Source organism: Vidua chalybeata, chromosome 6 (assembly GCF_026979565.1).
Source record: "Vidua chalybeata isolate OUT-0048 chromosome 6, bVidCha1 merged haplotype, whole genome shotgun sequence".
In the NCBI taxonomy this organism is placed as follows: Eukaryota; Metazoa; Chordata; class Aves; order Passeriformes; family Viduidae; genus Vidua; species Vidua chalybeata.
The window spans coordinates 34,803,457-34,816,451 of NC_071535.1; the positions used below are offsets into that span (position 1 = coordinate 34,803,457).

Sequence of the window (12,995 nt, forward strand, 5' to 3'; positions counted from 1 at the left end):
AAGACTGTTACCTTGCCTTTACTGTTTATTCTCCTTGCAGTTTTCTGTGGCTGGCAGACCTGTTCTTGAGTTTGGAGTTAGTTTTTATTTTTGACTATCATTAGTGACTCAAACTTGGAAGAAAATTTCTCTTAATACTTGAATCTGTTGTGATCTAGGATTTGCAGTACATGCAGTGGTTCTTATGTATTTTGACAGCAGCCTCCTGACTAGTTATCCTACTCTTTTATTGGACACTAAGGACAGATGATGATTTTGAAAAGAAAACAATAAAACTCTTCCTCTGCTTTGTCCAGAAATCAAAGTAACTTATTTCTGATTACCCCTTGAAGTTCTGGTCTGAATGCCAGATTTCTGTAGTCAGTCAGCCTAAGTCAGATTTTAAACTTGAATTCATGTAGACTTAATGCTTCTTCATGCTTTTGATTAGTCTCTGACATGAGATATACCTGCAGATAGTAATTTTTGTTCAGAGTTACTAATAATTAGAAATAGTAGTTTTAATTTGCTTTATGTAATTTTTGAGTGCCTCTTTCACAGCAGTCTCTTGCTGGATGTAATTTTTTCAATCTTCTTGATTTGTGTTGTAACTTCACTGCAGTTACTTTGTTTGCAAACTGTAAAGTGTAACACTTGTCCAAGGAATGAAAACAGGAAACTGTAAGAAACAGATTGTAGAATTTCTTATCAGGAAGGCCTGGCTACAGCACTAGCGTCATGTAACTCCTAAAGAGCTCTGGATGTTGAGAAAGTCCAGGTACTTAGGCGTAAAGTGGTCAATCCTAGAAATCTGTTTCCTGCTTCTTCCTATAGACTTTATTTGCTGATGGTTGTTACTAGCTTTTGTTCATCCATTCATTTGTGTGTGCTGTCACAGAATATAGAAGCTGTGAATAGAACGGTGATGGATTTTGTTGTTGCTTATGCTGTATCCGATGGTTCCATTTTAGACAAAATTGCCACCTTCTTTGGCTAACTACCTGGTTCTATGCATGAAAGCTTATTTGCAATGACTTATTTTTCTACTTCATAGGATGTACTTCAATCACATACAGTGTTTCTCAATGAATTATTCAATCAGGAAAGGAATTCCATCTTTTTGTGAAAGGCATTCTTTGTTATATCTTCAGTTAACATTGTAATATATGCTGAACTTAAGCATTGTGAGAATTTTTCAGTTTAGTCTTCAAATTCATGTTATGTACTTACGTATTCTTAAAATGCTTACAGAAGGAATGCTTTGGCTGAAGCTGGTGCTGTATCTTTTAAAATTCATTTTCCTTACCTGCCCTAGTGTAGTTGATAATACTAGGTCAGAGAGGGCTCTGTAAACAGCCATCTCTATGAGTATGCCTGTCTCATTGCTGAACTGTAACAAAATGATGGCTTCTCACTTATTTTTTTAATTTGCTGGAGTTGGACCACAGTTGTTCTGCTAACTAATGGCTGGTTGTCTTTTAACTTATTTTAACTGAAGGAATATATTCATAACTTCAAACTGTACTTTTTTGTCACCTCTAATGCAGGAAGAATCACGTGCTTCTTATATTATCTAGAGTGATTCTCAAGGTTGTGCCTTTACACCTCTCCAAGATGACAACAGCTTAATATGTCATGCTGTAGGATGAATCATGTGTCTGGTCCTTTAGTGTATAGACAGTTTGTTTACAATATCCTTGATTGATGTCAATGTATTTCAAAAACTATTAGAATCGTAGAATATACTGAGATGCAAGAGACCCATCAGGATCATCGATTTCAATTCCTGGCCCTGTGCAGGCCACCCTATTAAGTGTTGTTCTTCTTGCATAAGACTTTCCTATAGGACTAGTGGTCTATTAAGTCTCGCAGTGCTTCTGTCCACTTCCGTTCCCTTCCTCAGAGGGCCTTTGTCTTGGTGTGTATTTGGTCTGGCTGGACGAGCGGTGTGCGTGTGTACTTTGTTAAGCAAAACACTGGAATCTGATTGTTGAGAAGCTGTTGTTCATATTTGGGAAGAAGCAGAGAGGATCAGTGTCAAATTACCCTGCAGATACTTCTGTTTATAAGTCTCCTGGATCAAGGTGCTTGAAGAGAACTTTAATGGGATAGGAAAAAGAGTGCCTCAACTGCTTCCTCTTCACAATTAACAATCAGTGCTAGGTTGGATCCTTGTGTTCTGGTCCTCAACTGACTTCAGACCCCATTGTCTAATGGACAAATCCAACTTGCTTTTGTTTCATAAAATATCTGCCTTTGACAAGCTGAATTCTGTGGAATTGCAATTTGATGCTGTTGCTCTAGGAAATACTTTCAAACCAATAGTTATGAATCCTGAAAGGGTGAAATCACTAGGATGCAATGGTGTATATGTTGTACCTCAAAATATTTCTTGGTAGGGACTGTAAAGTATCTGAAGGGAAGTTATTTTTGAGTAGAAAGATGTGGTTTGCATCCCTGGGAGAGATACTATGGCCCTATATGTCTTTGCATGTGTAAAAGCATGTGGCTTTCTTCATTAGTCATCCTTGCTTTTGCTCCCAGATTCAGTCTAAGGAAAGGACCAGGAGTCCTTTCCATGCTCTCAGTTCTATGTAGTATTTTTTTCTATTGGTAAATTTCTGGGTGTTATAGTTGAACAGCTGATCCAAAAGTAACATGTGTGCTCATAAAGACAGGGAGAATTTAATATGTCAGCATTTTGGAATGCCTTGTAGGGCCTAAGTCTTCACAGTTTATGTTGGCTGGTGACAGTAGACTTGTAGCAGCAGTTTCTGTGATGAGTTATGGAGTGCTCTGGCTCGGACTTGAGCTTCCTGTGTCAAACAGCCAGTGTTCATCCAAGATATTGGGATGTATTTGAGCCCCTGATTTTTGAGAAGGGAAAACTTGTTTTGAATATGCGCTCAACATAGAAAAAATTTCGTTTAACTGATGGGGATAATGTGTTGATTTTTTTTTTAATGTTTCTCTCAGTGACCCTGGTGGAGGGATTGAGATGTCAGAGTTCATACGAGAAGCAACTCCCCCTGTTGGCTGTAGTTCACGCAATTCTTATGCTGGGATAGATCCAAACAACCAGGTAAGAATTAAAGCTACAGTTGTTGCTTTAGTATTGCTGGCTTTGCAGTCCATAGACAACCTCTTCCTATTATTTTATGGGGTTTTGGGGTAATTTTTATTAGATAAAACATCTTTCTTTTCTGTATGTAACTGCTTTTTTAGGAAGGTATTGCATTCTCCCAGCAGTGTACCTCTCAACCCATCTTGTATTTAAATTAGGAATAGCTGGATTTTGAAAGGGAACCTACTGTCCCATCAGAAAGTATTCCCTCTTCCTCAGTTAGCTTTCTTCTGATTTAAGAAATCAAAATGGCTCAGAGTATGGTGAGCTAAGTACTAAGAACGCACTGTGGTGGGATTCCCCTGTCTCTTTGGGTAGCTCAAGCTGTATCTTCATGCTTATGTTCTAACTTCGTCTTCTTCCCTTACTTTTGTTTGCTCTGCCATTTAAAGCTTAATTGGTAAATTTAAATGCTGTATTTGAGGAGGCTTCTGTTAAGTTATCTTAGAATGTTTCCACTGTTGATTATCTCTTGCAGCTGTGAATGGCTTTCTGCAGGTTATGATTCTTGATAGGTCAGATTTTGCTGTCAAAAAAGTTAGTTTGCTAAAAAGTATAAAGATAAACTGCTAGGAATGGGAAGACTAACACTGTTTTTTTTTTTTTTTTTTGATGTCCTCTGCAAAATCTTCACTTCCTTGATTGTTCAGCATGGTTGGGAAGAAAGCAATAAATAGGGCATCTTGCTAGATGGAAGTGCTGAAGAACATGGCTTTATTACATTTTAATGTAACTTCATTATGTTCTAGTTGCCTTGTATTTCACTGGGGAAGTTGCTCAGTTCCTGTATTATGTCTGCTACATTTATGTGTTCAAATTCCATAGCATTGGATTTGCTATTCCTTCCGTTTGGCTTGTGACATTTAGCTGGTTGTGGCTAGTTTTTATCAACCCTTCATGAGTACAAGTAGATGAAGTGGTCAGGCTGTACAATTATGTTGATAATGAACAATGCAGGATCATGGTAAAGACACAGAACCTGTCTTCAAATGACATGGAAGTCCTTGGCATGGTATTACAGTATCGTGTTCTTCTAATTAGCTCTCTGAGCAAGCAGTAGATAATAAAGTGCAGTGGTATGCTAATGTTGGTGTTTTTATCTGAATCATGCTCAGTTATGCAGCATAGATACTCTTAAGAGATTTTTCTTCAAGAGAGAAGGCTTTTGCTGGTGCAAAGGAATAGGAAGTAATGGGCCATGTAGGAAGGTAGAACCATGATGCCCAGACTAGTTCTTTGACTGGTCTTTGGAAAAAATATGTTCCAAACATAACAGTTTTAATATTAAAGCATGTGAAGAAGTTCAAGCTACTGCGAAAGAAAGTATAGTGTTCAGAATCTATTTGTCCTAATAAAATTAGTATTCACTGGTCCTCTGTGATTGAATGTGCAGCATCAAAAGGGAACATGAACAGTAAGCATCTGAGTTCTGTTCAATTTTTCTGTGTGAAATAGCTTTCCTGTGATTATGCATTTGTATTCACTGACAGCCTTCATCAAAGCATATTATTGAATGGAAAAATGTTGAAGCATGACAAAATGTGTAACTAAAAGTGTGTGTGACAATGTTGTAAAGAAAATGTATTGAACAAGCTCTTAGCTGCTTTTTCAGACTATAAACCCATTGTTCTTCTCTACTATGGCTGAATAGGATCTGCATACATCTTCAGGTTACCTGAAATTGCTGTGCTTACAGAAAATAATTAGTAGAATTATGCTCTTTTCCCCAGAGTAATTTTAACTAGGAATTTTTTTGAAAACAGCATTCCAGTAAGTATACATCTACCAATCAAATGGCCATCATATTTATGTATTATAGGTTCATATTTTGTCTGAGTGCTCTTCCTCTATCTTATTTCTGAGTGATTTAATTATCTGACACCTGCATCGTTGTATGCTATTTATAGTTGAGAGGTTGTATTGAAAATGTTATTAAAGGTAAGACCAAATTCTCTTTAGCATTTCTGCAAAGTAATCTCCAATGGATTATAGGATATATTTAGAAAGGTAGATTGCAAACCTAAATGGTGAAATTTTTTGTATGAGCAGATACCATGCCTGCTGGTTTGCCATTGAATGTGAAATTAACTGGAAAAATATGTATCTTTTCACATGGGAGCAGTTTTTGGATTTAGCTTGGTGTTTACTGTGTTGAACAGATAAGTTTTATACTAAAATTGAGACATTTTATACTAAGATGGTGTTTTCTTTAAGCATTTTAGACAACCAAAATCACAGCATTAAATGTTAAGTTTTACAGCAGCAGTTATTAGTGTAGCTCTGCACTTGTACTTTGTTGCCACATTAAGTAAGGAGAATTCCTAGATTAGGAACTTTTTAAAATCAGCATAGTAAAGTCTCCATGAACACTGGCTTTTGAATGGAATAGCGCTGTGATGTAGTTGGATGCTTAATTACATGACTTTTCATCTCTTTGCAGTGGAAACATAGTCAGAATTTTACAGCACTGTGCTGCTGGATTCTTTTGTGCCTTTAAAAACCTCTCCTAGGCAAATGCTTGTGTTGGAGTAATAGGAAATAACAGTTGTTTATTTTCTGAAAGTGTACAGCTTTTTACATAATTTCCTGTTTCTAGGTTGGATCTGGGTTATCTCGTCTGGGAACAGCAGCAACCATCAAAGGTGAGATTTTTAGCTACTTAAATTACCTTGCAGGAGCACTTCAAATCACTATTGTTTACTGTGTTTCCAAATACTGTCTACTTTAGTCATCTTGACTTTTTTTTTTTTTTTTCTTTTTTTGAGTGAAATACAGCATTTTCTAGTTGGGGGAAGTCTTCTTTGGACATGCAAATGATATGACCAAAACATGAGGAGAGAATATTCTGGGGCCTGTATTCTACTTCCCATGGAATGACAGGTTTTCCATTTGCCTATAAAATACAAAGCCAAAGACTTGGTTAGAGTAGACTTCTCTCTACTATTTTGAGTTTAGTGCAACCAATTACCCTTCTGGTATTGTATATCAATGACTTGATTACTTCTTGTTGTTTGACTTTTGGCTGAAGTAATTTCCAGCCCTTGTGAACTCCTCTAAGATGAAAAGATAACAATTTTGCATATTATGAGTATTTTCTTATAAATTTATCCAGCCAATAATAAGGCAAAAAAATTGAATGCAAATTTTTGTCATCTTGATTTTGTTTTTTTCCTTGCTTTTCTGACTATTACAGGTATTTTCTTAGTCTACTCCTCTTTTTTTATGGACAAGCATGCAAAAAGAAATATTCCAATAGATACACCTTTAAGGGGGAAAAAAAAAAATCTTGATTGCCATTGAGTTCTGTGGAAGATAATAGAAATAGAGTAGACAATACTAGTATCTAAAAGAAAGCTTGTGTTATTGTAGTTATGTAACTATTGTTACTTACCTATAAATGAAGAAAGACAAGTAACACTTTCATGACAATTAAGAATGTAGGTGTAATACTTTGAGCACTAGTACTCTTTTTTCTTAAAACTTGCAGGTGATACTGACACTGCCAAGACCTCTGATGATATCAGTTTAAGTCTTGGCCAGAGTTCTAGCCTATGTAAAGAAGGGAGTGAAGAACAAGGTAAAATTTCTTCTTCTCCATATTTAAACATGGTATTTTGTTACTGAAGACCCTTTGCTTAATATGCTAAATAAATTCCTGGAGTTTATTGATACCCTTTCTTAGAGTCTATCTTGAAGTTCCCTGTTTCCTTTCTTAATTACTCAAGCTTCTGAGAAGTGTAATTTGAATGCTTATAACTTTATTTTTTGAATGTGTGTTCCTTGTTCTGACATCTTCCAGCAGGTAATAAATATTTACTGTCACCTTGCTGCTGAAAGGTAGCTAACTTACATTTCTTTAGACAGTGTCTCTTCGACTACAGGTAGCCTGTGGTTAATGGACTTCATTGTAGATTAATTTGCTTTCCTTGTGAGTACAGACAAATGTAAATGTGGCAGGCTTTACTATAAAGTAAATAACCCTATACAGAGCTCTATGTTCTTAGAGCTATAGGCCGCTTCCAAGATGCAAGTTACCAGAGCTTGGTGAATTTTTAAGTTTTTTTCTACTATGTAAGGAAACTGTTAGCTTGTGTTCTTAAACTAAACAGGACAATTTTTTATTTGGCTTCATTGCCAGGAAAAGACCTGCTCAGACTAAAACAGAGCATAAAACCAAAGGGAAATCCTTGTTGATTTTGCTGGTTTGTTTGCTGGTGATTAGGAGGAAGTTAACTCTGATAATACCACCATTCATTTTTGCCAGTCTAATCACTAATGGGTGATTAGAGCTATTAGATGGATGATTCAATCATTACCGTGTGATTCAGTGCAAAAAGTGTGTTTGAAATGGAGCATCATAGGTGGCCATGCTGTTGTAATAGGCAGCAGGGTTCTGCGACTTTCAGCTGAGTAATGTAACTGTGAAGTCTCTTAAGGTGCATGCATTCAAATATACTCTACGGGAATTTAACAACTGTAGAAACTTAACTTGGCCTCCAGATCTTCTATTTTTAGTGTCAGTAGCAAAAGGGAAAGTAGCCTGACTTTTAGTACTGCCTGCAGATGGACACTTACAGGAGACTGCTTGTGATGGGTAACAGGAATGATTGTTTTAACCAAGCGCTAACAGTAAATCTTCATGATTTGCTTTAACAGCAAAAAACAACTTTGGGATATGTGAAAATATTAAGTCTGAGACACATAAGCAGTAGAGGAGGTTGGAGTCTTGTCAGAATTGCCTTATCTTGTAGTTGCTAGGGATAAACTGGTATTGATGGTTTCTTTTTTTATTAAAAAAAGGCCTGTCAGATTTGCCCAAATGTAATAATATATTTTTAAATGGAAATGTGATGAATTCATAGTACTTGCCATTGGATTTTTAAGTTCATTTACTTTGTCTGATATAAACAGTTTTAAAGCAAGTTGTATAACTTACATGAACATTCTACATGAATATTTCTAAATATGTACTTAAACAGATCTGGCAACTGATCGGAAGCTTTTTCGTCTGGTGTCGAACGACTCATTTGTCTCCATCCAACCATCATTGTCCTCTGGACAGGATTTGCAAAGGGACAGCGGTGACAAAGTGTGCCTCTCGAACAACCAGCTTGTGGACCAGTCTAAAAACAGTGCATGTGACACAGAAGTAGCTTCACTGGTAACTCTGCATTCTCACTCCTATAGGAAGGATCATAGACCTCGAGGTGTACCAAGGACTTCTAGCTCTGCTGTTGCTTTTCCAGATGCTTCACTAAATGACTTCCCCCTCTATCAGCAAAAACGAGGACTAGATCCTGTCAGTGAGTTAGAAGCTTCCAAGCCCCCTTCTGGATCCCGAGAGTCTTTGGGTGAGAACTCTTGCATTTCAGGAGTTTTTCAGTTAGATGACATTCTGAAAAGTAGCAGCCCTCAACCATTGACTAAGAGTGGGAAGAGCAAATCCTTGAAAGCAGACAAAAGTATGGACAGTCTGAGAAGCCTGAGTACTAGAAGCAGTGGTTCAACGGAAAGCTACTGCAGCGGGACTGATCGTGACACCAACAGTACCATCAGTAGCTATAAAAGTGAACATACTAGCTCAACGCATATAGAAAGTGTATTGTCAGAGCATGAGGAGGAGTCTCCAAGAGAAGAGAAAAAGGATGGTAAGAAAAAAGACTGTGGTGTCGACTCAGAGGATGACAGTAGTTCCACTACTGACAAAAGGACTAGTAGTGAAAGGACTGCTGTGGAAGTGAGTCCTCTGGGTGGTGTTCAAGAGGTAAAGGGTTCTAATGCATCTGATGAGATGCACAGCCAGAAAGGTCTTGGTGCCTCTGCATCAGAAGAGGCCAATAAGAACCCACATGCCAATGAATTGACTACACAAGCTGACAGGCCGCATGGGAAGCCTGCTGAACAAAGAGATGAGCAGAGTGAGAAACTAGCTGTGTTAGTAGATTCAAGAGCTGCTAAAGAAACTAGTGGAAAACAAAAAGAAGGAGATGTTCGACCAAAATCTTCTAGTTTAATACATCGAACAGCCTCTACCCACAAGTCCAGCCGGAGAAGGACAGGAAAAAAGCGGGCTAGTAGTTTTGATTCAAGTCGGCACAGGGAATATGTTTCCTTCCGAGGTGTATCTGGTACTAAACCTCACAGTGCTGTGTTTTGTCATGATGAGGACTCCAGTGATCAAAGTGACTTGAGCAGGACATCAAGCATGCAGTCAGCTCACCAGTTCAGCAGTGATAGCTCTTCCAGCACCACCTCCCATTCATGCCAGTCTCCTGAGGGAAAATACAGTGCTTTAAAGACCAAATATGTTTCTAAAGACCGTGGGGGCACAGACTCTGAAAATGCTCACAAAACCCACGTAAGCTCTGAAGGAATTAGCAAAAAAAGATCTACACGACGGACTTCTAGCACAAACAGTGCCAAGAATCGTGCCAGAGTATTAAGCCTGGACAGTGGTACTGTAGCTTGTTTAAATGACCCAAATAGTTTAATGGCACCAGGTAACATAAAACAGTTAACCACTTCAAAATCTGATTTGGAAGCCAAAGAAGGAGAGGTGCTAGATGAGCTATCTCTGTTGGGAAGGGCTTCACACTTAGAGTCAGTCACTCGTTCTAGGAATAGCTTACCAAGCCAGGCTACATTTCCTGAAGGGGAAGAGCAAGAATCAGCAAGTGGAGGTAAGTAAATGACCTACCAGAAGTACCTTGTCATATTTTGTTAATGAGACTGGTATCTATGACTTAAATTAAAACTATACTTAAGCATCCTCCCTTCTCTACTCTTGCCCAGTAAAACTGAAAAACCGTTTCTTTCGTAATATCTTGAAAGATCTACTGAAATGGGTTTGAATCCAAGCAGGTTTTACAAAATCTATAAGTAGAGATGTTAGGGGTTTGTTACCAGCAGTCCTCATTAATTAAAGCTGTATCTTAAAACTACTATTTGTGATCAAATCAAACCTGCTCTATTATATTGAGTAATACAAATGACTGCAGCCTCTCTGGCATGGCTTGAGGTAGTATCGAGAAATAAAACCAGTCCCAGATTCTTACCATGCTGCCTTTAATTGTGGATTCTTATAATGGTCTTGTTACTAACCTTAATTCTCCTAGGGATTTAATTTTTGCTTAGTCTTGTTGCTGCTGGCTAGACAGTCTTGTTTACTTTGGGTTTTTCGGTTTTTTTGTCTTCATTATGTGAACACAATAGCCTTCCAGTGCTGGAGAGGAATGTAGTTTCCTCTTATTTTCCCTAACTATTGTTTTGCTTGGTGTATTGTGAAAAATAAGCTACCTGGAGTAGCTGTTATTAAATGCCACTACTCATCTGTATTAAAACAAAATTTGGAGCTCTTAATATTTTTTTGTTTATTGCTTATTATAATGTTTATTTCTTTTCTTGGTTAACTATATTGGCTGCCTTAACTGGAAGGCTTTTTGTGTCAAGGTAGATAAGTGTCTTTACAATACATTTTCAGAACAGTATGAGGTTGGTAATTAACTCCGTCTGACTTCTGGAATTTTCAAAGGCCAACACCTACCAGATAATCTGGATCTTTACAGCTAGGTGGACAAACCCTTCATAAAATAGTATTTTAGATAAAGACAGGTATTTTTAACAAACTATAGCAAATTTGACTGTTCCTAATATGTAGACTGCCTAAACAGAATATAGTGATTTGTCTTAAAAAGAGGTTTCCAGCCCACCGTGAGATAAGATGTATGACCAATAGTGGGGTTTTCTTTTGGTTTTGTTTGGGGCTTTTCATGGAGTTGTTTTTGTGGTGTGTCCCCCACTATTAACAAAACAGCAATAAAAATCAATACAATTGATTTCTGGGGAGGAAAAGAAAGCGTGCCACACTGAAGTTCAGCTGTGTATTGATTACTGATGAATTTTGACTGGTTTACAATTAGTTCAGACCTATTTATATGGCTTTATTTTACCAGTGTATGCTGTTCTTGGTTTGTCTTTTTTTTTTTTTTTTTTTTACTTTCTCTGTTATTCCTAGTTACAGATTTTTGCAGAGGCTTTTATTAAAGAGTCAGGCTTGCTCTTCTAGTACTGACTGTAGAAGCTAAACACTTAACACATATTCTTCCTAAGATCTTGTTAAAGTGACAGCTCTTCATGTCCACTGAGAGTAATTTGACTAATAAAAGGTCTCCTTTATGTATTTACCATTTTGACTCTATGCCTTCTTTAGCACAAAACTTGATTTCATTTTGTGTTATTACTGCTTAAAGCTAATAGGATTCTCCCTTTATGTGCAAAGGAGGATTAACATAGCTTACATTCTAGAACATGTCAGACTTTGTATGTGCTTACTACTTGTTAGTAGTCTGAAAGAATTGATGGAACATAGATGCTGAATATTGTGGAATATTTTGATTGCTCTTTTGAAAAAGTTTGTCTTCCCCACCATTTCACTCCACACATTTCAAAGCAATCTTAAAGGTACAAATCTGTAGCAGCTTGAGCAGGAAAGGCATGCTGTCATTCTTGCTGGCCTGATTCATTTCCAGTTTAAAATTTTACATGAGGGTCGTTTGAAGTTGATAGTGTTTTTAATCAGAGGCAAATACCCAAGCAGTACTTCTCTGTGGATTGCAGAAGAAGCAATCTGGAATCGAGTTCTCCAGATCTGGTGACATGATATGGTTAATAACACTGGCTGTATATTGTTTCTTCCTACCAAGAGAAAAGGAAGTATTTGCTTTATGATTGTAAGAAATGAATGCTATTCTGCCCTTTTTTTTTTTTTTAAGCAGAACAAAATTATGACTTAATTTTTCTTTAGCACTACTTAAACATTTATTCAGTCTTGTCTAGCACCAAGGCAGTAATTACATTGCATTTATCTGTTCATGATCAATCTGACTAATTCTTTCATAGTGTCCTTCTTTACTGGTTTTTCTCTTGTGTGGGTTTGTTGGGTTGTTTTACCCACAATTTATAGCTTATATTACAAGTTTTGTAACATCTCTATCTTTAATTGTGGATTTCTTCTTTAGGCTTACCCATGACTAATATTGATGAGAGAAAATGTTTTAACTCTTTAGAATCTAAGTGCTTTATAGCCAGTATTTCTTACTACTGAGATGTATTCACCTTTTGGGAGGTTTTTTAAAGACATACATGTGTAATATTAATACATGTCATGTGTATATATGTATAGCATTTTTTGGAGAAAATTAAGAAATTATTTTATTGTTGCAAATGAATTACAGAATCAACTTGGTTTGGATTTTCATGAGATCAAGGAATATTGGTTGGATGTGATTTTTAGAAGTAGTCTGATTCAGCCTCCTGCTGAAAGGATTATTTTATAATTTTATATAAATATTTTTAAATGTCTGTGATTGCTTATGATAACTTTCTGAAACAACTAATTAACAGAAGCACACAAGATAACTAAAAGACTGATATTAATACCACCTGCTCTTTTCCAGTCAGCAGCTTTTAGTTCCTGTTTTTCAAATATTATTTAAATCAGTAATTATAACTTCATTTTATCCTTCAATCTTCAGAGACTAGAACTACATTCTTGTTTGTGTAACTGCTAAAATGTGTATCTTAATGGATATATTCTTTACTAATCTTCTACTAAGCAGGATGTTGTACAAACTTGTACATATTTCACTTCTGCAGATACAACTTAGTAGTTTCATTTCTGTATTATTATGCCAGGAAGTGGTGAATGACTCACTTGCTGTGAGATAGTATGTGCATTTGAATAGAATTTGCAATTCATTAAAATGAAGAGAAACAGCATGTGAAAATTCTGAAATCAAGTGTATGTGGTGAATGTATAATAAAAAAATGGAAGGCGTCTTATGGTAGTTGTTATCCTTGTTCAACTATTCAGACTCCAAAAGTAGCTAGTGAA

General features: G+C 36.7%; 1 protein-coding gene across 11 annotated transcripts in view; it reads left to right on the forward strand.

Moving 5' to 3' along the window:
• PCNX1 (pecanex 1) overlaps positions 1 to 12,995 on the forward strand; it is an 89,514-nt gene that overhangs the window by 11,147 nt on the left and 65,372 nt on the right. For all 11 annotated transcript variants that reach the window (XR_008431659.1, XR_008431660.1, XR_008431661.1 and 8 more), the window contains exons 3-6: positions 2,956 to 3,061; positions 5,700 to 5,745; positions 6,591 to 6,680; positions 8,083 to 9,783. Coding sequence is in view for 8 of the 11 variants with exons in the window: in XM_053946763.1 (XP_053802738.1) it covers positions 2,956 to 3,061; positions 5,700 to 5,745; positions 6,591 to 6,680; positions 8,083 to 9,783 (1,943 nt within the window). In the remaining 3 variants the exon portion in view is untranslated. The remainder of the gene's footprint in view (positions 1 to 2,955; positions 3,062 to 5,699; positions 5,746 to 6,590; positions 6,681 to 8,082; positions 9,784 to 12,995) is intronic.